At 46.5% G+C, this 27331-nt stretch overlaps 1 protein-coding gene across 8 annotated transcripts in view; it reads right to left on the bottom strand.

Annotated features, from left to right (window-relative positions):
* NAV2 (neuron navigator 2) overlaps positions 1–27331 on the bottom strand; it is a 292991-nt gene that overhangs the window by 130411 nt on the left and 135249 nt on the right. For 6 of the 8 annotated variants that reach the window (XM_069965100.1, XM_069965091.1, XM_069965092.1 and 3 more), the window contains exon 1: positions 22722–23512. The exons of the other annotated variants lie outside the window; for them this stretch is intronic. In XM_069965100.1, coding sequence (XP_069821201.1) covers positions 22722–22979 — 258 coding nt within the window. In that variant the 5' untranslated portion in view covers positions 22980–23512. Of the gene's footprint in view, positions 1–22721; positions 23513–27331 lie in introns of those variants that run through there. 8 annotated transcript variants of the gene reach the window in all.

The following is a 27331-nucleotide window of genomic DNA, read 5'->3' as shown; positions in this document are numbered from 1 at the left end:
GGGTGATATAGTATCCAGTGTATTATAGGGGGATATTGTATCCAGTGTATTATAGGGTGATATTGTATCCAGTGTATTATAGGGTGATATAGTATCCAGTGTATTATAGGGTGATATAGTATCCAGTGTATTATAGGGTGATAATATATACAGTGTATTATAGGGTGATATAGTATCCAGTGTATTATAGGGGGATATTGTATTCAGTGTATTATAGGGGGATATTGTATCCTGTGTATTATAGGGTGATAATATATACAGTGTATTATAGGGTGATATTGTATCTAGTGTATTATAGGGTGATATTGTATTCAGTGTATTATAGGGGGATATTGTATCCTGTGTATTATAGGGTGATATAGTATCCAGTGTATTATAGGGTGATATTGTATCCTGTGTATTATAGGGTGATAATATATACAGTGTATTATAGGGTGATATTGTATCTAGTGTATTATAGGGTGATATAGTATTCAGTGTATTATAGGGGGATATTGTATCCTGTGTATTATAGGGTGATAATATATACAGTGTATTATAGGGTGATATAGTATCCCGTGTATTATAGGGTGATATTGTATTCAGTGTATTATAGGGGGATATTGTATCCTGTGTATTATAGGGTGATAATATATACAGTGTATTATAGGGTAATATTGTATTCAGTGTATTATAGGGGGATATTGTATCCTGTGTATTATAGGGTGATAAGATATACAGTGTATTATAGGGGGATATAGTATCCAGTGTATTATAGGGTGATAATATATACAGTGTATTATAGGGTGATATAGTATCCAGTGTATTATAGGGTGATATAGTATCCAGTGTATTATAGGGGGATATTGTATCCTGTGTATTATAGGGTGATAATATATACAGTGTATTATAGGGTGATATTGTATTCAGTGTATTATAGGGGGATATTGTATCCTGTGTATTATAGGGTGATAATATATACAGTGTATTATAGGGTGATATAGTTTCCAATGTATTATAGGGTGATATAGTATCCAGTGTATTATAGGGTGATAATATATATAGTGTATTATAGGGTGATATAGTATCCAGTGCATTATAGGGTGATATAGTATCCAGTGTATTATAGGGTGATATAGTATCCAGTGTATTATAGGGTGATAATATATACAGTGTATTATAGGGTGATATAGTATCCAGTGTATTATAGGGTGATATAGTATCCAGTGTATTATAGGGTGATAATATATACAGTGTATTATAGGGTGATATTGTATCCAGTGTATTATAGGGTGATATAGTATCCAGTGTATTATAGGGGGATACTGTATCCAGTGTATTATAGGGTGATAATATATACAGTGTATTATAGGGTGATATAGTATCCAGTGTATTATAGGGGGATATAGTATCCAGTGTATTATAGGGTGATAATATATACAGTGTATTATAGGGTGATATAGTATCCAGTGTATTATAGGGTGATATAGTATCCAGTGTATTATAGGGGGATATTGTATCCTGTGTATTATAGGGTGATATTATATACAGTGTATTATAGGGTGATATTGTATTCAGTGTATTATAGGGTGATATAGTATCCAGTGTATTATAGGGTGATATTGTATCCAGTGTATTATAGGGTGATATAGTATCCAGTGTATTATAGGGGGATACTGTATCCAGTGTATTATAGGGTGATAATATATACAGTGTATTATAGGGTGATATAGTATCCAGTGTATTATAGGGGGATATAGTATCCAGTGTATTATAGGGTGATAATATATACAGTGTATTATAGGGTGATATAGTATCCAGTGTATTATAGGGTGATAATATATACAGTGTATTATAGGGTGATATAGTATCCAGTGTATTATAGGGTGATATAGTATCCAGTGTATTATAGGGTGATAATATATACAGTGTATTATAGGGTGATATTGTATCCAGTGTATTATAGGGTGATATAGTATCCAGTGTATTATAGGGTGATAATATATACAGTGTATTATAGGGGGATATTGTATCTAGTGTATTATAGGGGGATATAGTATCCAGTGTATTATAGGGTGATATTGTATTCAGTGTATTATAGGGGGATATTGTATCTAGTGTATTATAGGGGGATATTGTATCCTGTGTATTATAGGGTGATAATATATACAGTGTATTATAGGGTGATATTGTATTCAGTGTATTATAGGGGGATATTGTATCCTGTGTATTATAGGGTGATAATATATACAGTGTATTATAGGGTGATATTGTATTCAGTGTATTATAGGGGGATATTGTATCCTGTGTATGCTGCTCTAGCATCGTTGCCGCTCTGGTGTTACCAGCAATGACGCAGTGTACAGTCGGGTACTTAGGTCACCATAATGCAATGGTTTGATCAGGTATGGGGAACCTTCGGCCCTCCAGCTGTTACAAGACTACAATTCCCATCCTGTGTATTATAGGGTGATAATATATACAGTGTATTATAGGGTGATATAGTACAGTGTATTATAGGGTGATATAGTATCCAGTGTATTATAGGGTGATAATATATACAGTGTATTATAGGGTGATATAGTATCCAGTGTATTATAGGGTGATAATATATCCAGTGTATTATAGGGTGATATAGTATTCAGTGTATTATAGGGTGATATAGTATCCAGTGTATTATACGGTGATAATATATACAGTGTATTATAGGGTGATATTGTATCCAGTGTATTATAGGGTGATAATATATACAGTGTATTATAGGGTGATATAGTATCCAGTGTATTATAGGGTGATAATATATACAGTGTATTATAGGGTGATATTGTATCCAGTGTATTATAGGGTGATATAGTATCCAGTGTATTATAGGGTGATATAGTATCCAGTGTATTATAGGGTGATAATATATACAGTGTATTATAGGGTGATATTGTATCCAGTGTATTATAGGGTGATATAGTATCCAGTGTATTATAGGGTGATAATATATACAGTGTATTATAGGGTGATATTGTATCCAGTGTATTATAGGGTGATATAGTATCCAGTGTATTATAGGGTGATATAGTATCCAGTGTATTATAGGGTGATATAGTATCCAGTGTATTATAGGGTGATATAGTATCCAGTGTATTATAGGGAGATATTGTATCCTGTGTATTATAGGGTGATATAGTATCCAGTGTATTATAGGGGGATATTGTATCCTGTGTATTATAGGGTGATAATATATACAGTGTATTATAGGGTGATATTGTATTCAGTGTATTATAGGGGGATATAGTATCCAGTGTATTATAGGGGGATATTGTATATAGTGTATTATAGGGTGATAATATATACAGTGTATTATAGGGTGATATTGTATTCAGTGTATTATAGGGGGATATTGTATCTAGTGTATTATAGGGTGATAGAACAGACAGTGTATTATAGGGGGATATTGTATCCAGTGTATTATAGGGTGATATTGTATCCAGTGTATTATAGGGGGATATAACAGACAGTGTATTATACTCCAGAGCTGCACTCACTATTCTGCTGGTGGGGTCACTGTGTACATACATTACATTACTGATCCTGAGTTACATCCTGTGTTATACTCCAGAGCTGCACTCACTATTCTGCTGGTTGTCACCTATCTTATAGGATATCACTGGGGCCCTGCAGCCAGCAGTATATCACACAGGGGACGGGTGGCCAGTCATAAAAGGACAGGTCACGGCTGTGGCCCCCATTACCAGTGCCCCCCCTGCAGTAATGTGTTTGTGCTTGGAGGAGCGGGGATAATGGACAATATGTTGTAGGGGCTGGGCGTCTGACAATGAATTAATAATCAGCAGTTGGGGATGCGGGCGGCCATCTGCCTGAGCGAGCCCCTTACACCACGGAGACCCTGCAGGGCCTGACCCGTCCTGGATGATACAGATCCCCCCAATCACCCGGATTAAGGAGAATATGTGACAGCAATAAAAAACACTGCGGGTCCTCAACATGGAGACAAAACCGTGAGATTACTCTGCCCTTTCCTGGGGGTCTCATTCAGCCCTTATCAGCCCCCTGCACCGGTGTGAGCTCAGCTGCCAGCTGCTTTCAGAGGACCCTCTCTATTCTATGCGGGGTCTTGTGTTTGCAGGGCTGAGTCACGGCTTATCTCTATGAGATCCCAATGACATCAGGAGCCAAAGCTGCTATTCTCCTCTATACAGAAGGATCCCATTATTTGCTTATCTCACCCCTACCTGGCACAGATAGAGCTGGCAATGCTGATAGTCCTCCAGGATACAGGGGCTGCTGATAGTCCTCCAGGATACAGGGGCTGCTGATAGTCCTCCAGGACACAGGGGCTGCTTATGGTCTTCCAGGACACAGGGGCTGCTTATGGTTCTCCAGGACACAGGGGCTGCTGATAGTCCTCCAGGACACAGGGGCTGCTTATGGTCTTCCAGGACACAGGGGCTGCTTATGGTTCTCCAGGACACAGGGGCTGCTGATAGTCCTCCAGGATACAGGAGCTGCTGATAGTCCTCCAGGACACAGGGGCTGATGATAGTCCTCCAGGACACAGGGGCTGATGATAGTCCTCCAGGACACAGGGGCTGCTGATAGTCCTCCAGGACACAGGGGCTGCTGATGGTCCTCCAGGACACAGGGGCTGCTGATGGTCCTCCAGGACACAGGGGCTGCTGATGGTCCTCCAGGACACAGGGGCTGCTGATAGTCCTCCAGGACACAGGGGCTGCTGATAGTCCTCCAGGATACAGGGGCTGCTTATGGTCTTCCAGGACACAGGGGCTGCTTATGGTCCTCCAGGACACAGGGGCTGCTGATAGTCCTCCAGGACACCGGGGCTGCTGATAGTCCTCCAGGATACAGGGGCTGCTGATAGTCCTCCAAGACACCGGGGCTGTTGATAGTCCTCCAAGACACCGGGGCTGTTGATAGTCCTCCAGGACACAGGGGCTGCTGATAGTCCTCCAGGACACAGGGGCTGCTGATAGTCCTCCAGGACACAGGGGCTGCTGATAGTCCTCCAGGATACAGGGGCTGCTGATAGTCCTCCAGGATACAGGGGCTGCTTATGGTCTTCCAGGACAAAGGGGCTGCTTATGGTCCTCCAGGACACAGGGACTGCTGATGGTCCTCCAGGACAAAGGGGCTGCTGATAGTCCTCCAGGATACAGGGGCTGCTGATAGTCCTCCAGGACACAGGGGCTGCTGATGGTCCTCCAGGACACAGGGGCTGCTGATGGTCCTCCAGGACACAGGGGCTGCTGATAGTCCTCCAGGACACAGGGGCTGCTGATAGACCTCCAGGACACAGGGGCTGCTGATAGTCCTCCAGGATACAGGGGCTGCTTATGGTCTTCCAGGACAAAGGGGCTGCTTATGGTCCTCCAGGACACAGGGGCTGCTGATAGTCCTCCAGGACAAAGGGGCTGCTGATAGTCTTCCAGGACACAGGGGCTGCTGATAGTCTTCCAGGATACAGGAGCTGCTGATAGTCCTCCAGGATACAGGAGCTGCTGATAGTCCTCCAGGATACAGGAGCTGCTGATAGTCCTCCAGGATACAGGAGCTGCTGATAGTCCTCCAGGATACAGGAGCTGCTGATAGTCCTCCAGGATATGACTCATAGGGCCCTATTCCACCGGACGATTATCGTTTGCATAATCGTTAACGATTAATGATCTCAAACGACCGCTATTGCGAAAGACCTGAAAACGTTCACTCATTTCCATGGAATGATAATCGTTACTTATGATCGTAATTGCGATCGTTTTTCTTCGCTATTTATTCGCTATTGCGTTCGTATCTATTGCAAACCACCGAGCGATGTCTTATTCAATGCGAACGTTTTGCGAACGAGCAACGATAAAAATAGGTCCAGGTCTTATGAACGATCAACGATTTCTTGTTCGGTCGTTAATCGTTAACTGCATTTCAACCGAACGATTGTTGTTTAGATTTGAACTATTTAACGATAATCTGAACGATAATCATCCGGTGGAATAGGGCCCTTCCTCCATTGTGGTGCACACAGCGGGGGGGGGGGGGAGGCCTCCAAGAACATACTATCTGCTCCTGGAGGAACCTGTAAAGTTGCATCAGGGCACATTATGGACTCATAAGTAGTCCGGAGAATTCTGCTAACCCTAATCCTTCCGTGAGCTGGACATACACCGGAGCTGGACGTATACTGGAGCTGGACAGGCACTGCAGACCATAAACCCCCCCCCCCCCGTCAAAAAAGACTAAGTCTGTTGAGTAAAGGCATCATTATGTAACACCAGCAATAAGACTGGCGGCAGAATATATATGAAACGCTTCTATATATACAGAGGTGAGTTGGATCTGTCCTCATAAGCTTTAATTGTCAGAACCTTGGAGTCAAATGGGATGACTATACAATATGTGAGAACGGAGTCATCACCGGCTCGTAGATAAACCGCCCCGGCAGTGTCCCCCCCACATGGTGTCAATGGGATGGACTGTCCAACACCCACAATGACCTCATACTGACCTCACACACGTCCCATTGTATTATAATCCTATATAACACACAGGGATGAATCCATCAGTGTCCTGTACATGGATATCTATACGTCCACAATACGTGATGTCCTGCGTTCTGAGCACACTGGGCAATAAAGGGTTATGTGATGTCTGTGGACGGACAGAGAACACCCCAAATATCACCCCCACCGAAGGGTTAACAGGAAGCGTCTCCTGATGTAAATCAGTCAGTACACAGGAGATAGGGCGGCCGGGGATAAGACCTCACACGTTACATTATGTGATCACTACAAGATCTCACTTGTAGACAAGAGGCATCATACGTCTCACTGAGCCCATTCACTGCAACGCTTGGACGTGGGGGAGACGGAACGCTCATAGACCTCATATACACTGAGCACGTTCACTGCAAGGCCTGGACGTGGGGGGACAGAACGCTCATAGACCTCATATTCACTGAGCACCGTCACTACAACGTCTGGACGTGGGGGAGACGGAATGCTCAAAGACTCCATATACACTGAGCACATTCACTGCAACGCTTGGACGTGGGGGGCGGTGGAACGATCAAAGATTCCATATACACTGATCACATTCACTGCAACGCCTGGATGTGGGGGTGACGGAACGCTCATTGACCTTATATACACTGAGCACCGTCACTGCAACATCTGGACGTGGGGGGGGGGGGGGGGGGGGGGGCAACGGAACACTCATAGATCTCATATACACTGAGCACATTCACTGCAACGCTTGGACGTGGGGGGCGGCGGAACGCTCAAAGATTCCATATACACTGAGCACTGTCACTGCAACGCTTGGACGTGGGGGAGACTTAATGCTCATAGACACACATATCTACACGCTGAGCTCTCCGTATACTCTTTGGGGGACATTTGTTAATGGGGTACTCCATCAAACAACTGGTGTCAGAAAGTTACCAGAGACCAGATTGGTGGGGCAGGAGCGATGATTGATGTGTCTGGAGATCAGATAGGTGGAGCTCGAGTGCTGAGACGTGTCAGGAGTTTCTTTTGTGGGAAAACCTTTGCGGTAAATAAAGTCGGTAAATAAAGTCGGTAAATAAAGCAGCTGACCCCTCCGAGAGATTATAAAACCCCCATCCTCTCTGAATACTGACCTGCAATGACCCGTGTATAAAATAATCCAGAAACAATCTGCCAATAATAACAGGAGCGCTGTGTTGACCCGTGACCCCGAGCCGTCTGCAGGATCTCACAATGCCTGGCAGAGGTAGGAGAAGGTGTAAACCTGGCAACGATACACCGCCTGTCACCCTACGGGGGCGCCATCTGTGGTGTGTATTCTGGAGAACAACACGTGGGTTATTGGGGAGCGGAGATGGCGGATAGCTCTGACACCGGTTGCCAAGAAACAACAAGCACCCTGATGAGTTACAGCACGTCTCCAACTCGTGAAGGTTGCCATGGTAACCCTGTCAGAATTATGTCGGGGGTACGGCGTCCTCTTTATGTATGTATACAGTGAGTGACGTGCCAGCGCCTATGATTAGAGGTCACTAATCTTCTGTATCGACATAGACAACTGGAGACCAAGACTGAGAACTTGGCCAAGGTTCCCTATGCTCTGTATCAGAGGGTGATGGTCACATGATGCTACTCGCCTCTGGCAGGTGAGGTCGTAGTCGTAGTCATCATCCAGTGAAGGAGAAAAAACCTGCAGTGGCTTGTACCCATTGACAATTCCGCCATCTTTCCTCATATAAGAACATGGCCGTAATAGTAAACAGAGAGCCCGCCATAACCTTCACTCCCCATCTAATGAAATCCATGTGTTTTCCTTCTGGAATTTTCCGCCTTTGCCTATTCTATTGACATAAACATACAGGAGTGGGATCTGTGTTCTTTACACACACGCGGATCTGGTTCGTTTCCCACGGTTTTGGCTGCGACTCCTGAACGGGGCCCGACGCTTCTCGCTTCACAATGTTGTTAATGTTTTAAGGAAACTCGGAGCAAAAGGGGTGAAGATTGTACAAACATCTTATAGGGTTTCAGCTGGCGGCAAGGCGGCGAATATCTGGAATGATCTCCAAAGTAAACGCTCAATCACGACGGCTTCTGTGAACTGCGAGAAAACGGAAACTGGGGGGGAAGAGGCCGTCCCTTCAGAGACTAAAGATGGAGGAATGGTGAGACTAAAGGATTCACAGAAATATAGGAGCACCCTGACAAGGGCTGGAAATTAAGGAGAAACCCACAAGACCAAAATATTATATATTTCACAATAACGTCATTATAGGTGGCGCTGTTCCACCACAGTCTACTGATCAGGTAATTTATAACTATGGGAAATATACACTGTAAAGCAAAAGCAATGGACAAACCAACCCTAACGGCTTCCTACTTTCATGTATGTCGGCCATATCTGTTATCACCCAGATGGTAAAAACTAGGAAACACCTTAGAAAACGATTCAAACAATTTTACAAAAAAGCATCCCAATAATCCCTTTCTATTTTTTTAGTTTGGAGAATGTTTTAACTTATGAGAAAAGTTTTCAAATCAGATTGTCCCAGCAGTGACCACAAGGTGGCGCCAGTACCCAAGATAAACAAAACCCCCACGCCTCATTTATCTCAATAAGAGAAGGAACACTCGAAGGCGCTTTCTAGAAAGTCATTTACAGCAGATCGGAGGGATCAAAGGACAAGGGCTGCTATACAACTCCGCAGAAGAGGCTGAAACACTCTGCGCCCACAGAGGCGGATGGGATTTTTAGCATGGCAATATATAGATCACAGGGAGAACGTATATGACCTTGGGTCAGCGGGGTCTAAGCCGATCTGGGAGGAGGACATACTGTAGATTATATGAGGACGGGGTAGGGCTCTGTTCACAAAGGGATACTCCAGTGAAAATTTTTTTTTTTCAAATCAGCCGATGTCAGAAAGTTCTATAGATTTGTAATTTACTTCTGTTTAAAAATCTCCAGTCTTCCAGTACTTATCAGCTGCTGTATGTCCTGCAGGTAGTGGTGTATTCTCTCCAGTCTGACACAGTGCTCTCTGTTGCCACCTCTGTCCATGTCAGGAACTGTCCAGAGCAGCAGCAAATCCCCATAGAAAACCTCTCCTGCCCTGCAGATAAGGGTTGTCCTGAATTAGACGCTCCTCTCTCCTCTCCCCCTATTATCATGGCACTATTCCGCAGCCATGACTTTTACAGGATTCATTAAATTCTTCTGGTCCGGCTGGTGGCCGCCGCGGCTGTATGTCTATGATTTCATGAGCCACAACAGCCCTGAGCCCGGCCGCCGGATCCATGTGCAGCGTTGCCTTCTAATCGTCTGACACCAGTGCAGAGGGGTCATCCCAGGCAGCATTACATGGGGGCCATGCCAGCTCTAATAACTCTTCATCTGTCGCACAGCGGGGGGCCGCACAATGCAGCAAGGCCCATCAGAAATAGGAGGAACACAAGCGTTATCATTTCCCCTGCAGTCTCTGCAATCCTGGGAGAGACCTTATACCAGAGCGCAGTATGGCGGCCAAACATATGTGATCCTGTATAAAGCACAATTACCCCACCAGCAGAATAGCGAGTGCAGCTCTGGGGTACAATACAGGATGTAACTCAGGATCAGTAATGTATGTACACAGTGACCCCACCAGCAGAATAGTGAGTGCAGCTCTGGGGTATAATGGAGGGTGTATGGTCAGTACAGTGGGCAGTTACATAGTGATTATTCTCTCTGGTTACAGCACTGTATATGTATATATATATATATATATATATATATATATATATGTATATGGTGGTCTGTCTCTGGATTTCCAGTCTGGTGCGCGGTGCAGGTGATACGATGTGAGTGTAGGCTGTATACATTATATATATGGCAGCCTCTCACATTACTCAGCACTATCATCATGATACAACCAATATACTCGCCTCGGTCTCTGCCGCACAACCAACCATCAAAGCAGGAAGTCTGAAGCGTAGGAAACATCTGCCGAGACTTCTGAGAAAACCACAAACTAATCAGCAATTAATGAAGAAAGATCTTATCGTCTCCATCGGTTTTCTATGCAGAGAAGTGACTGATGTCTCACAGATGCAATCATGTCTGCACTACAGCGGGTTTCCTGGGGTGAGCGTGATGCATCAGGGTACACGGCAGCATCCTGCTATAAGCCTTAATCATCAATACAATGCCAGAACCGCACACAGTATATACAAGAGCTATATACACCATAGGGCGACAGCCCCTTTAGATGCTTCCATGAACCTGATCCTTGCTGTATACACATTCGGTGTCTGCCGTGACTTCTCCTGACAGCTCCCCATCAGCATAGGATGAGTCTGGGTGACGGGGCCCTCCTTATTTCCTAAGCAGAGATGACGTCTGTCAGGATGGGAGCTCGGCGTGACCTGAACGGACCTGACTACTGCGCAGAAGACTCCGCTCAGGGTGGGCAAGACGTGGAAGACCCCCAGCCTCATAACTATAGGACGCAGACAACTAGCTGGAGGACTGAGCGTCACTGAGGCAGAATCATGTGGGGATGCACATTAACCCTTTGGTTATAGACAGCTTTGGGTGCCGACATTACTGGGTCATTCTCTAATAATTGCTAAAGCTTATCATATTCCATCCCCCTATCACACAGGGTGTACAATGGGAGCAGGGCTTGTCTTATTAGTCTATGGGGGCCAAGGTGGACCTGGGGGTGAACTACTCTACAGAGATGAATCATGGCAAGAAGAGACTGTTTAGTGGTGGTCTGGATGGGACAGAAAAAAAAAGGGAAAAATAACAAGAAGGTGCCCCCTGTAGTCACTGGATGTAACTGCACTGCTATCACTGTCTGCAGGGCACTTTGTTAGGAACTTGGTTAACCCTCTTATGTGTTCCTCTTTCCGTTTACATAAAGTTGGGATGTAGACATAGTATTATTTCCCTATGACAGATATGGCTGAATTTTATTGACCGGGGTTGACTGCCTCACTTTTAGCTCTGGTAAAGATTTCTAGATGGTGACGAGCATCTCATCGGTTCTAGAGCCCCAGCTGGTAAGGACTAGAGATGATCGAACAGAGCTGATGTTCAGGTTCGTACAAACTCAAACTATTGGTATTTGACTCCCGCAGTCTTCCCGTTCAGTGGAAAAGGTGGAGACAGCCCCGCCTGGAAAACAGGAATACAACCTGGGCCATAGACTCGGGCTGTCTCCACCTTCCCCACGGAACCGGAAGACTGCGGGAGTCAAATACCGATGGTTCGAGTTCGTACGAACATGAACATCCGCAATGTTCGATAATCTCTAGTAAGGACCCCTCAACCAGCCACCCGAGGCCTGAACTCTCCCATCATTTTATATGACTGCATCAAAGGAGCCGCGAAGACTACAAACTTTCTTGGAGACGTGAAGTCATTTGCATCTGAAGGAAGAGCGAGGAGTCTGATTAGAGTCACTTGTGCTCAGCCGTATGTCAGCGGCGTGTCACTTCTCTGCATGTTCTGGCTGAGCTCTGTACTTCACCCATGAAGGGTAATTCACCTCCAGAGAAAAGCGGCAACTGCATAGAAATCTAATGTGACAGCAGGAAAGATCTAAGGAGCCTTCACCGAGTCTTCATTCTTCCTTCATCTCTTATCTCTTCAATCCATGTCTTGCATTGGAAGAAAGACACGTCCACGTGCAGCTCAGCTTAACAGAAGTGAACAGAACTGAAGTGAAATACTACACACAATCTGAGGACAGGGGTGGCGCTGTTTGTGCAAATCCAGGACAATTGCCGGTTTGGTGTGGTATTGATTGACAGATATGGCCCTAGTTTTGTCGATGTTTTTCCACTCCTAGATAACCCCCTCTAAGTTTTATTTATACTAAACCCTATTGGACACAATCCCTCTTCTTCATCATCCTCATCATAACGTGAGTCATTACAATGCTGCGGTGCTTCGCCGGTAGTCCTAGTCATTGTGTTCCTGGAACCCCCTCCCTCTCCGTCACAGGATACAAGTGCTACGCCGCTCCCATCTCTGAAGTTTCCCATAAATCGGGGAAAAAGTAAAAGGCAAAGTTATAAATAGAGGATTGCGAATGGTAAAAGTGTTTGAGCTGCGTCCAGCCGAGCGTGAAGGGATGGCCGTCTCCTATTACAGAATGTACCGAGAGTCGGCGACTAATAATATACAGGGAGGCGGCCTCCATGGTGTACACCCTGGAAATGAGGGTCGTGACAACCGCGGCCTCAGACGAGGAAGGAGACGAGCGTACAGGGGGGACTGGTTCTAGACTACGCGATCAGAACAGATAGCCCATCCTATAGTCCCGGGGGCCTCGCTATAGCCAGACTCCTAGAATGCAAAACTTCTAGCTTTGGCTGTCCAGGCATGATGGGAGTTGTAGTTTGGCTACAGCTGGAGGACCGTGGTTCCCTAACGCTGCTCTTGAATTTGCAGGTGTACTAGGAAGATAGATCATCATGGTGGCAACCAATGACTATGGCTTCCTTAACCGGGACTCGTCCGCAGGTAGACGGAATCGAAGACAAAGATGGAAAACTTCTAAGTAGACTACAAGTACCAGCAAACCTGGCCAATGAAAGTACATAACACCATTACTGCCATCATCATGGTGGCTCAGCCGCTCATCACTTGGGTCCTGAGATCAGTCTATTCTCCTCATACAGAGCTCCAAACCCCCTGCTCTTCTACAGTCTGGAGAGTGTACCAGACCGGACCGGAACGCACCACAGAATAACATGATAAAACTCCTACATATGGTCCTATATTCTTATTTTCTTCATCCACTGATCTGATCCAGTTTTGCAGTCATAATGTGAATGATGGCTTATATCTGTAATGTGCGATATGGCATCACAAATCCCATAAGATTTGCTAGAGGAGTCTGGGATATAGCCAGTAATACATGCCCGGGACAGCTGGGTGGAGCTGTGCTAGTTGCACTTTTTGGCTTTGTTGCAATGTGCCTGTAGTCTGAATATATATATATATATATATATATATATATATATATATATATATACACACACACACATATGCATCCATTTGCAGATTGTCGCTCTCTCACTTTGTTGTAACTGACCCCATAATAGCGCAGTGAACTTCAGCATACAGATATAGGAAGAGACTGGAGGCCGCGGGGTAATCTCAGGCCGGTATACACTGTCGTCATGGATCTATTGAAATGTGGAGATAAAGCGGAGGAATAAATCCACAGAGCGCTGCAGGTCGCAACAAGTCCTGCTCCACCTGCTACAGTCACATCCAGAAAAACAACACTGCAGCTATTTGTGAGCGCTGAGCTCTTCACGCTGGATAGCACCTCAGGCGGGGGTCACATTGGCGTCGGAGGCTCCGCTTAATGCTGCATGCATTATTTTATTCTGTCCATTATAGTCAATGGGGTCTCCCGGGATCTGCTGGTGAATGTCATGCAGCCCACTGTCCAGCTCTACTGTAAACCTAGCCTATCCCAGCCCGTTTCTTTAGAATTGGGTGACAGCCAATATGTCCGCCCATTAGGGTTGTCACCCAACTTGTAATGCTCTGCTATAAGCCTTGACTATCGAAAGAACAAGATTAAATGGGTTTTTCATCAAAAGATTTTTTCTTTCAAACCAATTGGTCCCAGCAAGTGCCAGAGATTTGTAATTTACTTCTATGAAAAAAATCTCCAGTCTTCCAGTACTTATCAGCTGCTGTATGTCCTGTAGGAAGTGATGTCTTCTCTCCAGTGTGAACAGCTCTCTGCTGCCACCTCTGTCCATGTCAGGAACTGTCCAGAGCAGCAGCAAATCCCCATAGAACAGTGTTTCTCAATTCCAGTCCTCAGGCCTCACCAACAGGTCATGTTTTGAGGATTTCCTTAGTATTTCACAGGTGATATAATTATACTCAGTTTATCAGGTATTCTCACAGGTGTCCTTTGTATGGGATATCCTTAAAACATGACCTGTTGGTGAGGCCCGAGGACTGGAATTGAGAAGCACGGCCATAGAAAACCTCTCCTGCTTTCCCGACTGGAAATAATACACCACTTCCTGCAGGACATACAGAAGCTAATAAGTATTGGAAGACTGGAGATTTTTTAATAGAAGTAAATTACAAATCTCTGGCACTTTTTGGCACCAATTGATTTGAAAGAATTTTTTAGTTTGGTGAACAACCCCTTTATGTACGGTTGAGGAGTCACCCAAACATTTGAAAAAGAAAACATCTAAGTGTCTACGGTCCCCACTAGCTGGAGCTTACCACATACTATTTTATCACTCAATTCAATGTATATGGTGTATGCAATAAACTCATGAGCTCCCCCTAAAGGTGTCTGGGAATCAATAGAAATTGTGCTTTATGATTGGGGTACGAGTATTCATCTAGACAATTAAGGGGATGGAGGGCTGTCCCATAGTGAGTGACTGGTGCAGCAGATGAGCATGTAGCGGGCTGCTCCATTTACTCAAATGGCATTAGGGCCCTGTACTTGTCACTGGTGTCACTGATCCCCAATGATACTTGTCCCCTATCCCAAGGATTTGTGTTTACCTGTGACTTTCCATCATGCCTTGACAGCTGATGGCAACCACTGAAGTGTCATAGATTGGGAAGCACTGAAGCAGGCCATACACTTACTATGGGGCCAGGTAGCCCGGGCACAGTAGCCGCCCCTCATCACTCTTCTCACAAACTCCCGGCCTCCATTCCCTTCTTACTATTAGACATGGGGCCAGGTAGCCGGGGCACAGTAGCCGCCTCTCATCACTCTTCTCAGACTCCCGGGCTCCATTCCCTTCTTACTATAAGACATGGGGCCAGGTAGCCGGGGCACAGTAGCCGCCCCTCATCACTCTTCTCAGACTCCCGGGCTCCATTCCCTTCTTACTATAAGACATGGGGCCAGGTAGCCCGGGCACAGTAGCCGCCCCTCATCACTCTTCTCACAGACTCCCGGGCGCCATTCCCTTCTTACTATAAGACATGGGGCCAGGTAGCCCGGGCACAGTAGCCGCCTCTCATCACTCTTCTCACAGACTCCCGGGCTCCATTCCCTTCTTACTATAAGACATGGGGCCAGGTAGCCCGGGCACAGTAGCCGCCCCTCATCACTCTTCTCACAGACTCCCGGCCTCCATTCCCTTCTTACTATAAGACATGGGGCCAGGTAGCCCGGGCACAGTAGCCGCCTCTCATCACTCTTCTCACAGACTCCCGGCCTCCATTCCCTTCTGCAGCCGACAAGTTATAAATACATTCTCCTCTGAAGCTCAATGAGGAAGAAGAGAATTGTGAATCTGGTTCCCATAGTAGCAGAGTCATAAGGCTCCGCTATCAATCATGTTACCAGCCGCCTCCTGCTGTATACAGTATGTATATATATATATATATATATATATATATCCACCTGGTATGTACATGCCTGACATCATCTAAACAAACTGTATGATGCTAATGGCCGCCCATCTCCCCCGGCGGAGGATAATGTATCGCCTATTATTTCTACTAGATGTAATTAAATCCTCCAGCGCCCCGGAGACTGAATATCTACAGGGCAAAGGAATCAGCAGGCAATTACACAGGAGTATATATATATATATATATATATATAGCAAGGCACTGGCACACAGCAGAGCTGTTTAGCCAGTATGGTCAGGTCACTCAGTATAGTATTAGTACACTGCAGAGCACTCGGTATAGTATTAGTACACTGCCGAGCACTCGGTGTAGTATTGGTACACCGCAGAGCACTCGGTATAGTACTGGTACACAGCAGATGCTTAGTGCAGTGAAATAGGGTCAGAGGGTTTGAGGAGCTTTATGGATGGGTCTGATATGTACAGTATGGCGGCTTAGCACTGATGACTACATACACATCTCGGCAGTAGGTTAGTATGTCAGAGCTTTATGCTTAGTCTTCTTAGCTCAGTTTCTAAGAATGGACTAATATGGCAACTGCAGCACAACTGGGTCAGGAATGTGGTGTGCAGCACAGTATGGCAAGGGCACAGTGCAGAGTATTAGGGGCAGTATGGCAAGGGCACAGTGCAGAGTATTAGGGGCAGTATGGCAAGTGCACAGTGCAGAGTATTAGGGGCAGTATGGCAGGTGCACAGTGCACAGTATTAGGGGCAGTATGGCAGGTGCACAGTGCACAGTATTAGGGGCAGTATGGCAGGTGCACAGTGCAGAGTATTAGGGGCAGTATGGCAGGTGCACAGTGCAGAGTATTAGGGGCAGTATGGCAGGTGCACAGTGCAGAGTATTAGGGGCAGTATGGCAGGTGCACAGTGCAGAGTATTAGGGGCAGTATGACAGGTGCACAGTGCAGAGTATTAGGGGCAGTATGGCAGGTGCACAGTGCAGAGTATTAGGGGCAGTATGGCAGGTGCACAGTGCAGAGTGTGAGGGGCAGTATGGCAGGTGCACAGTGCAGAGTATTAGGGGCAGTATGGCAGGTGCACAGTGCACAGTATTAGGGGCAGTATGGCAGGTGCACAGTGCAGAGTATTAGGGGCAGTATGGCAGGTGCACAGTGCAGAGTATTAGGGGCAGTATGGCAGGTGCACAGTGCACAGTATTAGGGGCAGTATGGCAGGTGCACAGTGCAGAGTATTAGGGGCAGTATGACAGGTGCACAGTGCAGAGTATTAGGGGCAGTATGGCAGGTGCACAGTGCAGAGTATTAGGGGCAGTATGACAAGTGCACAGTGCAGAGTATTAGGGGCAGTATGGCAGGTGCACAGTGCAGAGTATTAGGGGCAGTATGGCAGGTGCACAGTGCAGAGTATTAGGGGCAGTATGGCAGGTGCACAGTGCACAGTATTAGGGGCAGTATGGCAGGTGCACAGTGCAGAGTATTAGGGGCAGTATGACAGGTGCACAGTGCAGAGTATTAGGGGCAGTATGGCAGGTGCACAGTGCAGAGTATTAGGGGCAGTATGGCAGGTGCACAGTGCAGAGTATTAGGGGCAGTATGACAGGTGCACAGTGCAGAGTATTAGGGGCAGTATGGCAGGTGCACAGTGCAGAGTATTAGGGGCAGTATGGCAGGTGCACAGTGCACAGTATTAGGGGCAGTATGGCAGGTGCACAGTGCAGAGTATTAGGGGCAGTATGACAGGTGCACAGTGCAGAGTATTAGGGGCAGTATGGCAGGTGCACAGTGCAGAGTATTAGGGGCAGTATGGCAGGTGCACAGTGCAGAGTATTAGGGGCAGTATGGCAGGTGCACAGTGCAGAGTATTAGGGGCAGTATGGCAGGTGCACAGTGCACAGTATTAGGGGCAGTATGACAGGTGCACAGTGCAGAGTATTAGGGGCAGTATGGCAGGTGCACAGTGCAGAGTATTAGGGGCAGTATGGCAGGTGCACAGTGCAGAGTATTAGGGGCAGTATGGCAGGTGCACAGTGCAGAGTATTAGGGGCAGTATGGCAGGTGCACAGTGCAGAGTATTAGGGGCAGTATGGCAGGTGCACAGTGCAGAGTATTAGGGGCAGTATGGCAGGTGCACAGTGCAGAGTATTAGGGCAGTATGGCAGGTGCACAGTGCAGAGTATTAGGGGCAGTATGGCAGGTGCACAGTGCAGAGTATTAGGGGCAGTATGGCAGGTGCACAGTGCAGAGTATTAGGGGCAGTATGGCAGGTGCACAGTGCAGAGTATTAGGGGCAGTATGGCAGGTGCACAGTGCAGAGTATTAGGGGCAGTATGGCAGGTGCACAGTGCACAGTATTAGGGGCAGTATGGCAGGTGCACAGTGCAGAGTATTAGGGGCAGTATGGCAGGTGCACAGTGCAGAGTATTAGGGGCAGTATGGCAGGTGCACAGTGCAGAGTATTAGGGGCAGTATGGCAGGTGCACAGTGCAAAGTATTATGGGCAGTATGGCAGGTGCACAGTATTAGGGGCAGTATGGCAGGTGCACAGTGCAGAGTATTAGGGGCAGTATGGCAGGTGCACAGTGCAGAGTATTAGGGGCAGTATGGCAGGTGCACAGTGCAGAGTATTAGGGGCAGTATGGCAGGTGCACAGTGCAGAGTATTAGGGGCAGTATGACAGGTGCACAGTGCAGAGTATTAGGGGCAGTATGACAGGTGCACAGTGCAGAGTATTAGGGGCAGTATGGCAGGTGCACAGTGCAGAGTATTAGGGGCAGTATGACAGGTGCACAGTGCAGAGTATTAGGGGCAGTATGACAGGTGCACAGTGCAGAGTATTAGGGGCAGTATGGCAGGTGCACAGTATTAGGGGCAGTATGGCAGGTGCACAGTGCAGAGTATTAGGGGCAGTATGGCAGGTGCACAGTGCAGAGTATTAGGGGCAGTATGGCAGGTGCACAGTGCAGAGTATTAGGGGCAGTATGGCAGGTGCACAGTGCAGAGTATTATGGGCAGTATGGCAGGTGCACAGTGCAGAGTATTAGGGGCAGTATGGCAGGTGCACAGTGCAGAGTATTAGGGGCAGTATGACAGGTGCACAGTGCAGAGTATTAGGGGCAGTATGACAGGTGCACAGTGCAGAGTATTAGGGGCAGTATGGCAGGTGCACAGTATTAGGGGCAGTATGGCAGGTGCACAGTGCAGAGTATTAGGGGCAGTATGGCAGGTGCACAGTGCAGAGTATTAGGGGCAGTATGACAGGTGCACAGTGCAGAGTGTGAGGGGCAGTATGACAGGTGCACAGTGCAGAGTATTAGGGGCAGTATGACAGGTGCACAGTGCAGAGTATTAGGGGCAGTATGGCAGGTGCACAGTGCAGAGTATTAGGGGCAGTATGGCAGGTGCACAGTGCACAGTATTAGGGGCAGTATGACAGGTGCACAGTGCAGAGTGTGAGGGGCAGTATGGCAGGTGCACAGTATTAGGGGCAGTATGACAGGTGCACAGTGCAGAGTATTATGGGCAGTATGACAGGTGCACAGTGCAGAGTATTAGGGGCAGTATGACAGGTGCACAGTGCACAGTATTAGGGGGTATATCAGGGTGGGCTCCATACACTGTGTACAGTGCAGTATATCAGGGTGGGCTCCATACGCTGTGTACAGTGCAGTATATCAGGGTGGGCTCTATACGCTGTGTACAGTGCAGTATATCAGGGTTGCCTCTATACGCTGTGTACAGTGCAGTATATCAGGGTGGGATCTATACGCTGTGTACAGTGCAGTATATCAGGGTGGCCTCTATATGCTGTGTACAGTGCAGTACATCAGGGTGGCCTCTATATGCTGTGTACAGTGCAGTACATCAGGATGGGCTCTATATGCTGTGTACAGTGCAGTACATCAGGGTGGCCTCTATATGCTGTGTACAATGCAGTATATCAGGGTGGGATCTATACGCTGTGTACAATGCAGTATATCCGGGAGGCCTCTATACACTTTGTACAGTGCAGTATATCAGGGTGGCCTCTATACACTGTGTACAGTGCAGTATATCAGGGTGGGCTCTGTAAGCTGTGTACAGTGCAGTATATCAGGGTGGGCTCTATATGCTGTGTACAGTGCAGTATATCAGGGTGGGCTCTATATGCTGTGTACAGTGCAGTATATCAGGGTGGGCTCTGTAAGCTGTGTACAGTGCAGTATATCAGGGTGGGCTCTGTAAGCTGTGTACAGTGCAGTATATCAGGGTGGCCTCTATACGCTGTGTACAGTGCAGTATATCAGGGTGGCCTCTATACGCTGTGTACAGTGCAGTATATCAGGGTGGGCTCTATACGCTGTGTACAGTGCAGTATATCAGGGTGGGCTCTGTAAGCTGTGTACAGTGCAGTATATCAGGGTGGGCTCTATACATTGTATACAGTGCAGAGTACTAGGACTAGGCTTGGCCCGCTGAGTACAGTGCAGAGTATAAGGGTCAGGTGCGGAGCTCTTGGGGTGGATATGTCGGTGCGGATGTTCACTATGTCAGCACTGCAGTGGAGTATATTATCAGTGTGTTTTACAAGCGCCTGATGGGTGTGCTCCTCATCTCCGAGCGCTGCAGGGAATATGACAATCCAGGACAGGAGAGGTGGTGTATATATAGAGTAGGGAGCGCCGGGGCCTAATTGTATACCCGGGAGGGTCACACCTCTCTTACACAGAATCAGGTCTTCCCTATAGCTCTCTGATGGTACTTTTACACGGAGCGATAATTCGCCCGATCGCACAATTAACGATTTTGAATGAACTATGTTTTTTTTATAACGATCGGCGTTTAGACGGAACGATACATCGTACGGAAAATTCGCTATGCGAACATTTTGCGATCGTTTAAGCCTATCTCACACATAGGTGAAATCGTTGAACGATCTGCGAATTTTTGGCGAACGATCAACGATGATTTAAGAACATGTTGAAAGATCAAAATGAACGATTTCTCGCTCGTCGTTTGATCGTTCGCTGCGTTTACACGTACGATTATCGTTCGAATTCGATCGTTATCGTGCAAAAACGAACGATCAATCGTTCCGTGTAAAAGGACCATGAGGCTCGGGGACAGTACACCTGACCAGGTGTGCAGGGATATCATAAGAGGAAACTGAGCCGTTCAGGGGTGTGGAAAAGCTGGGTGATCTCCCATGAAAGGGCAGTGATGGCCACCATGAAGCTGCTACTTCCAGGGGTCCTGTAACAGGTGACTCCCAGTCCTTCCCACTACGCTGCTGGGAGAACTGGCTTCAGAATGAATTTTCCAATGAGTTTGTAGGAAAAAATGACTTGTATAGAAAGACTAAATATAACTGCTCATTGCCATCTGCTGGGTAATGGCTGCCGAGTGCCGCCTACTACAGGGCTCCCCCATCCTACCCCCCAAATATACAATAACCCTCAGCCGATCCTCCCGTCCTGTCCCTACCATGGAGGATACAATGATTCATACTAGTGACAGGAAGCCATTCTGCTGTTGCCAAAATCCCTCTGCACACTCCTCTGCCTCCCGCACCTGGGTGTCACCAGCCCAATGTTCTAGAGTAACACGTCTGCCATGTGTTTATCATTAGAAGGCGGAGATGGATCTGCTCAGGACAACATTACAACATGAGAGCCGAAGCCCCAATACCCGTACCCCCCCCCCCCCCCCCCCCCCCTCTATAACTAGCCATGGATTACTCCAGGGTCTCTCTCCCCTCCATCTTAGTATTAAAGTCACATCCTTTCCGTCTGACTTGCCTTCCAAAACGCCACCTGTCTGAATCTGCCACTTCCAGGCATCTTTCCTATTAGACTAAAGGGAATATTCTGCATTATGGATCTGTCTGCAGGCATCTTAATGTAAAATGCAGCAAGCATCTGCTCTATAGGAATCACATAGTGACATGTTTAACCCTTTACACATCATTCACCATAGTGTGGACTAGCCAAATCCCCCAAATCAATGCAAAATCCATCCAATGCAGCTGTCTATGCAAAATCCATCCAATGCAGCTGTCTATGCAAAATCCATCCAATGCACCTGTCCACGTAAAGTCCATCCAATGCACCTGTCCAGGTAAGGTCCATCCAATGCAGCTGTCCACGTAAAGTCCATCCAATGCAGCCATCAATACAAAATGCACCAATCAATGCAAAATCAATCCAATGTACTTGTCAATGCTAAATGCATCTAATGCACCCATCAGTACAAAATCTATCCAATGCACCCCTTAAAGCAAAACTGATCCATCAATGCAAAATTCTTCCAGTACACTTCTCAATGCAAAATTCATCCAATGCACCCCTCAATGCAAAATCAATCAAATGCACCCCTCAATGCAAAATCCATCCAATGCACCCCTCAATGCAAAATCAATCCAAAGCACCCCTCAATGCAATATCAATCCAATGCACCCCTCAATGCAAAGTCCAGCCAATGCACCCCTCAATGCAAAATCCTTCCAATGCACCCCTCAATGCAACATTGATATAGACAATCTAAAATCCATAGGCGGGCAGGGGGTACATTCTGCATGAATTACATGGATGTCCCAGGGTGAATCATATGCTAAGATGAAAATGCTTAGCAGGTAACCCCTACAACCTCTCTGGGTGGCACACACAATGCTCAATAGGTTACGCTTCAATCCACCCTCCCTCCACCAAAACCTCTTTGGGTGGCACACTGTCTGCATGGTCTGCTCTATCTCTTACATCATGGACACTCTGGCAGCCATGGCATAGCTCCACTAGAGATGGAAGCATCACTATAACATTACTGGTGATGCCAATAAATACATATATGACCATTCTCTGACCTGTGTGTCGAATACATTTTCATCAGAGTCCGTTTTCTTGTTGGGTAGCGCGTCCCCCGTGGACTCGTAACCAAAGTGCGGCTTTAGTGGGATCTGACTGGTGGCGTAGGACGGCTTGGACACTTCTATCTTGTTCCCTAGTTTCAGGTAACAGGGCTGAGGGATTGTCCTTGCGGGAACGTGAAGGATTGGCGCGGCGCTGTGGACCGGTTTGGGCAGTCCGGATTTCATCTTGGAAGCCACCAGGATGGATGGCATCTTCTCCCCCTTCTAGACACCTCTTATTTGTCTCTGTGGACCACCTTGTCCTATAAGAAGAAGAGAATCCTGACAATCTTGTCGGGTGCAGACATGGATTCTCTTAGTGGACCTGTGTCTCCATCATCCGGACCAGGTATCAGAATGGTTCCGTTCCTTCCTGCTTGCTCTCGGTACAACGTCTGACACCTGTAATTTTATTCTTGCAGGGAAATGAACGCTAGTCTTCATTATCCTGTCACCACATCTTGAGAAGCCTATGGCATCTGTTCGTCCCCGGTCCGGATCAGTGCGGCGTCTCCCCAGCAGAAGGATTTGCAGCTTAAGATGTATTTCCTTCAGTCTGGGCCAAAAAGCAGCTGCAGCTTACAGGACTGCCGGCTGATGCCCTTGGATATGGAGGTGTGCGGCTGGGTATGGCTGCCGGGATCCTGCCGCAGCGCACATTCCTGTAGGGAGATCTCAGCAGTGCGGTGACAGATGACGGCGCTCAGGACGACACAACCTGTAGACCTTAGCAGAATTGTAATGTGTCAGTGGTACGGAGGAGCCGAGTGTGTGTGGGTGCAGCCTGCATTTTGACAGCACAGGAGAATGGAGGCTGCTGGTTGGAGGATGAGACAATCTCTCTGCAGGAGAGGAGTGGCCGCCGCTCTCGCCGTACTAGGGAAAGGCAACCAGTATTCAAACAGCCAAATCACTGCCGGGAATCCAGCGTCCTGTGAATCAGCCGCCCGATTCATAGGAAAACATCACCGTGCAGGGAAACCGGTGTCATGTGTGCAGGGTAGGAACCGGGCACTGATCACATGACTGTCTGGGAGCACAGTCCAGTAACTGTATGCCGTAAGATACACGACTGTGCTAGGTGTGAGTGTACCTACATAAGATATAGGACTACTACACCCACACAATATAGAGGACTACTACTCCAACATAACATATAGGACTACTACACCCACACAATATACAGGACTACTACCCCCACACAATATAGAGGACTACTACTCCAACATAACATATAGGACTACTACACCCACACAGATACAGGGCTACTACCCCCCCCCCCACAATATAGAGGACTACTACTCCCACATAACATATAGGACTACTACACCCACACAGATACAGGACTACTACACCCACACAATAGAGAGGACTACTACTCCCACACAACAGAGAGGACTACTACTCCCACACAACACATAGGACTACTACCTCCCCACAATATAGAGGACTACTACCCCCACACAAGATATAGGACTACTACCCCCACACAATATAGATATAGGACTACTACCCCCCCCCCCCACCACACACACACGAAATATAGAGGATCACTACACCCACACAAGATACAGGACTACTACCCCCACACAAGATATAGGACTACTACACCCACACAAGATATAGGACTACTACCCCCACACAATATACAGGAATACTACCCCCACACAGCCTCTATAATATATGCAGTTTCGGCCTACATATCTTGCCGACCGCATCAGTGGGGGTGAATTTCCCTGGTTTTGCCACTCCTGTGGACCTATGTGAGGTGTGATGTACCTACATATCTTGGCTGACTGTGTTTATCATGCTATTAGGCAGTACCGTGTAATGTTTGAGTATCATGGGTCAAGCTTTTAACGAAAATACAGATACTTAATACGTTCCTTAGGCTATATTATAGCTGGATTTAATATTTGTTCCCTGATGAACCTGTGAAATATTCATAATCATACTTATTATCCCAGGGGAAACGCGTTGGAACAGAGTAACGTTCTCATTTTGGAGTAATTTATTACCCCACGAACGTATTGCATATCAATTATCTCTTATGTAAATATGTATATAGTATTTTGATGTTTGTGGCACACTTGTCTGTTTGTTTATTATTTTTCACCTGAGCACCTTAGTCAGAGTGGGGATATTAAGGGGGTAATATGTATTTTCCCCTTTTTTTTCCCCACTCTGTGAGTTATTTAACACTATATTAGTTTTGAAGTATATATTTATTTATTTTCGTTTTTCGTGCTTAGGTACAGATATATGCTCTAGCTTGTACCTTTTTAGATGAATATCCAATAAACGTTATGTTTTAGAATTTATCTGACCTACGGTGGTCCTTTGCCCTCGGTGATTGCTATAAGATACAGGACTACTACACCCACACCGAGCACAGTCTATATACAGGCAGCTATAAGATACAGGACTACTACACCCACACCGAGCACAGTCTATATACAGGCAGCTATAAGATACAGGACTACTACACCCATACCGAGCACAGTCTATATACAGGCTGCTATAAGATACAACTACTACACCCACACCGAGCACAGTCTATATACAGGCAGCTATAAGATACAGGACTACTACACCCACACCGAGCACAGTCTATATACAGGCTGCTATAAGATACAACTACTACACCCACACCGAGCACAGTCTATATACAGGCTGCTATAAGATACTACTACTACACCCACACCGAGCACAGTCTATATACAGGCTGCTATAAGATACAACTACTACACCCACACCGAGCACAGTCTATATACAGGCTGCTATAAGATACAACTACTACACCCACACCGAGCACAGTCTATATACAGGCAGCTATAAGATACAACTACTACACCCACACCGAGCACAGTCTATATACAGGCAGCTATAAGATACAGGACTACTACACCCACACCGAGCACAGTCTATATACAGGCTGCTATAAGATACTACTACTACACCCACACCGAGCACAGTCTATATACAGGCAGCTATAAGATACAACTACTACACCCACACCGAGCACAGTCTATATACAGGCAGCTATGAGATACAGGACTACTACACCCACACCGAGCACAGTCTATATACAGGCAGCTATAAGATACAACTACTACACCCACACCGAGCACAGTCTATATACAGGCAGCTATAAGATACAGGACTACTACACCCACACCGAGCACAGTCTATATACAGGCTGCTATAAGATACAACTACTACACCCACACCGAGCACAGTCTATATACAGGCTGCTATAAGATACAACTACTACACCCACACCGAGCACAGTCTATATACAGGCTGCTATAAGATACTACTACTACACCCACACCGAGCACAGTCTATATACAGGCAGCTATAAGATACAGGACTACTACACCCACACCGAGCACAGTCTATATACAGGCAGCTATAAGATACAGGACTACTACACCGAGCACAGTCTATATACAGGCTGCTATAAGATACAGGACTACTACACCCACACCGAGCACAGTCTATATACAGGCAGCTATAAGATACAACTACTACACCCACACCGAGCACAGTCTATATACAGGCTGCTATAAGATATACAACTACTACACCCACACCGAGCACAGTCTATATACAGGCTGCTATAAGATACTACTACTACACCCACACCGAGCACAGTCTATATACAGGCAGCTATAAGATACAGGACCACTACACCCACACCGAGCACAGTCTATATACAGGCTGCTATAAGATACAGGACTACTACACCCACACCGAGCACAGTCTATATACAGGCTGCTATAAGATACAACTACTACTACTACACCCACACCGAGCACAGTCTATATACAGGCTGCTATAAGATACTACTACTACTACTACACCCACACCGAGCACAGTCTATATACAGGCAGCTATAAGATACAGGACTACTACACCCACACCGAGCATAGTCTATATACAGGCAGCTATAAGATACAGGACTACTACACCCACACCGAGCACAGTCTATATACAGGCAGCTATAAGATACAGGACTACTACACCCACACCGAGCACAGTCTATATACAGGCTGCTATAAGATACAACTACTACACCCACACCGAGCACAGTCTATATACAGGCTGCTATAAGATACAGGACTACTACACCCACACCGAGCACAGTCTATATACAGGCTGCTATAAGATACAGGACTACTACACCCACACCGAGCACAGTCTATATACAGGCTGCTATAAGATACAACTACTACACCCACACCGAGCACAGTCTATATACAGGCAGCTATAAGATACAACTACTACACCCACACCGAGCACAGTCTATATACAGGCTGTTGTAAGATACAACTACTACACCCACACCGAGCACAGTCTATATACAGGCTGTTATAAGATACAACTACTACACCCACACCGAGCACAGTCTATATACAGGCTGCTATAAGATACAGGACTACTACACCCACACCGAGCACAGTCTATATACAGGCTGCTATAAGATACAGGACCACTACACCCACACCGAGCACAGTCTATATACAGGCAGCTATAAGATACAGGACTACTACACCCACACC

The sequence above is a fragment of the Dendropsophus ebraccatus genome, chromosome 4 (genome assembly GCF_027789765.1).
Source record: "Dendropsophus ebraccatus isolate aDenEbr1 chromosome 4, aDenEbr1.pat, whole genome shotgun sequence".
NCBI lineage: Eukaryota > Metazoa > Chordata > Amphibia > Anura > Hylidae > Dendropsophus > Dendropsophus ebraccatus.
The sequence above is the reverse complement of the archived record's forward strand: the minus strand, read 5'-3'. Positions and strand labels throughout refer to the sequence as shown.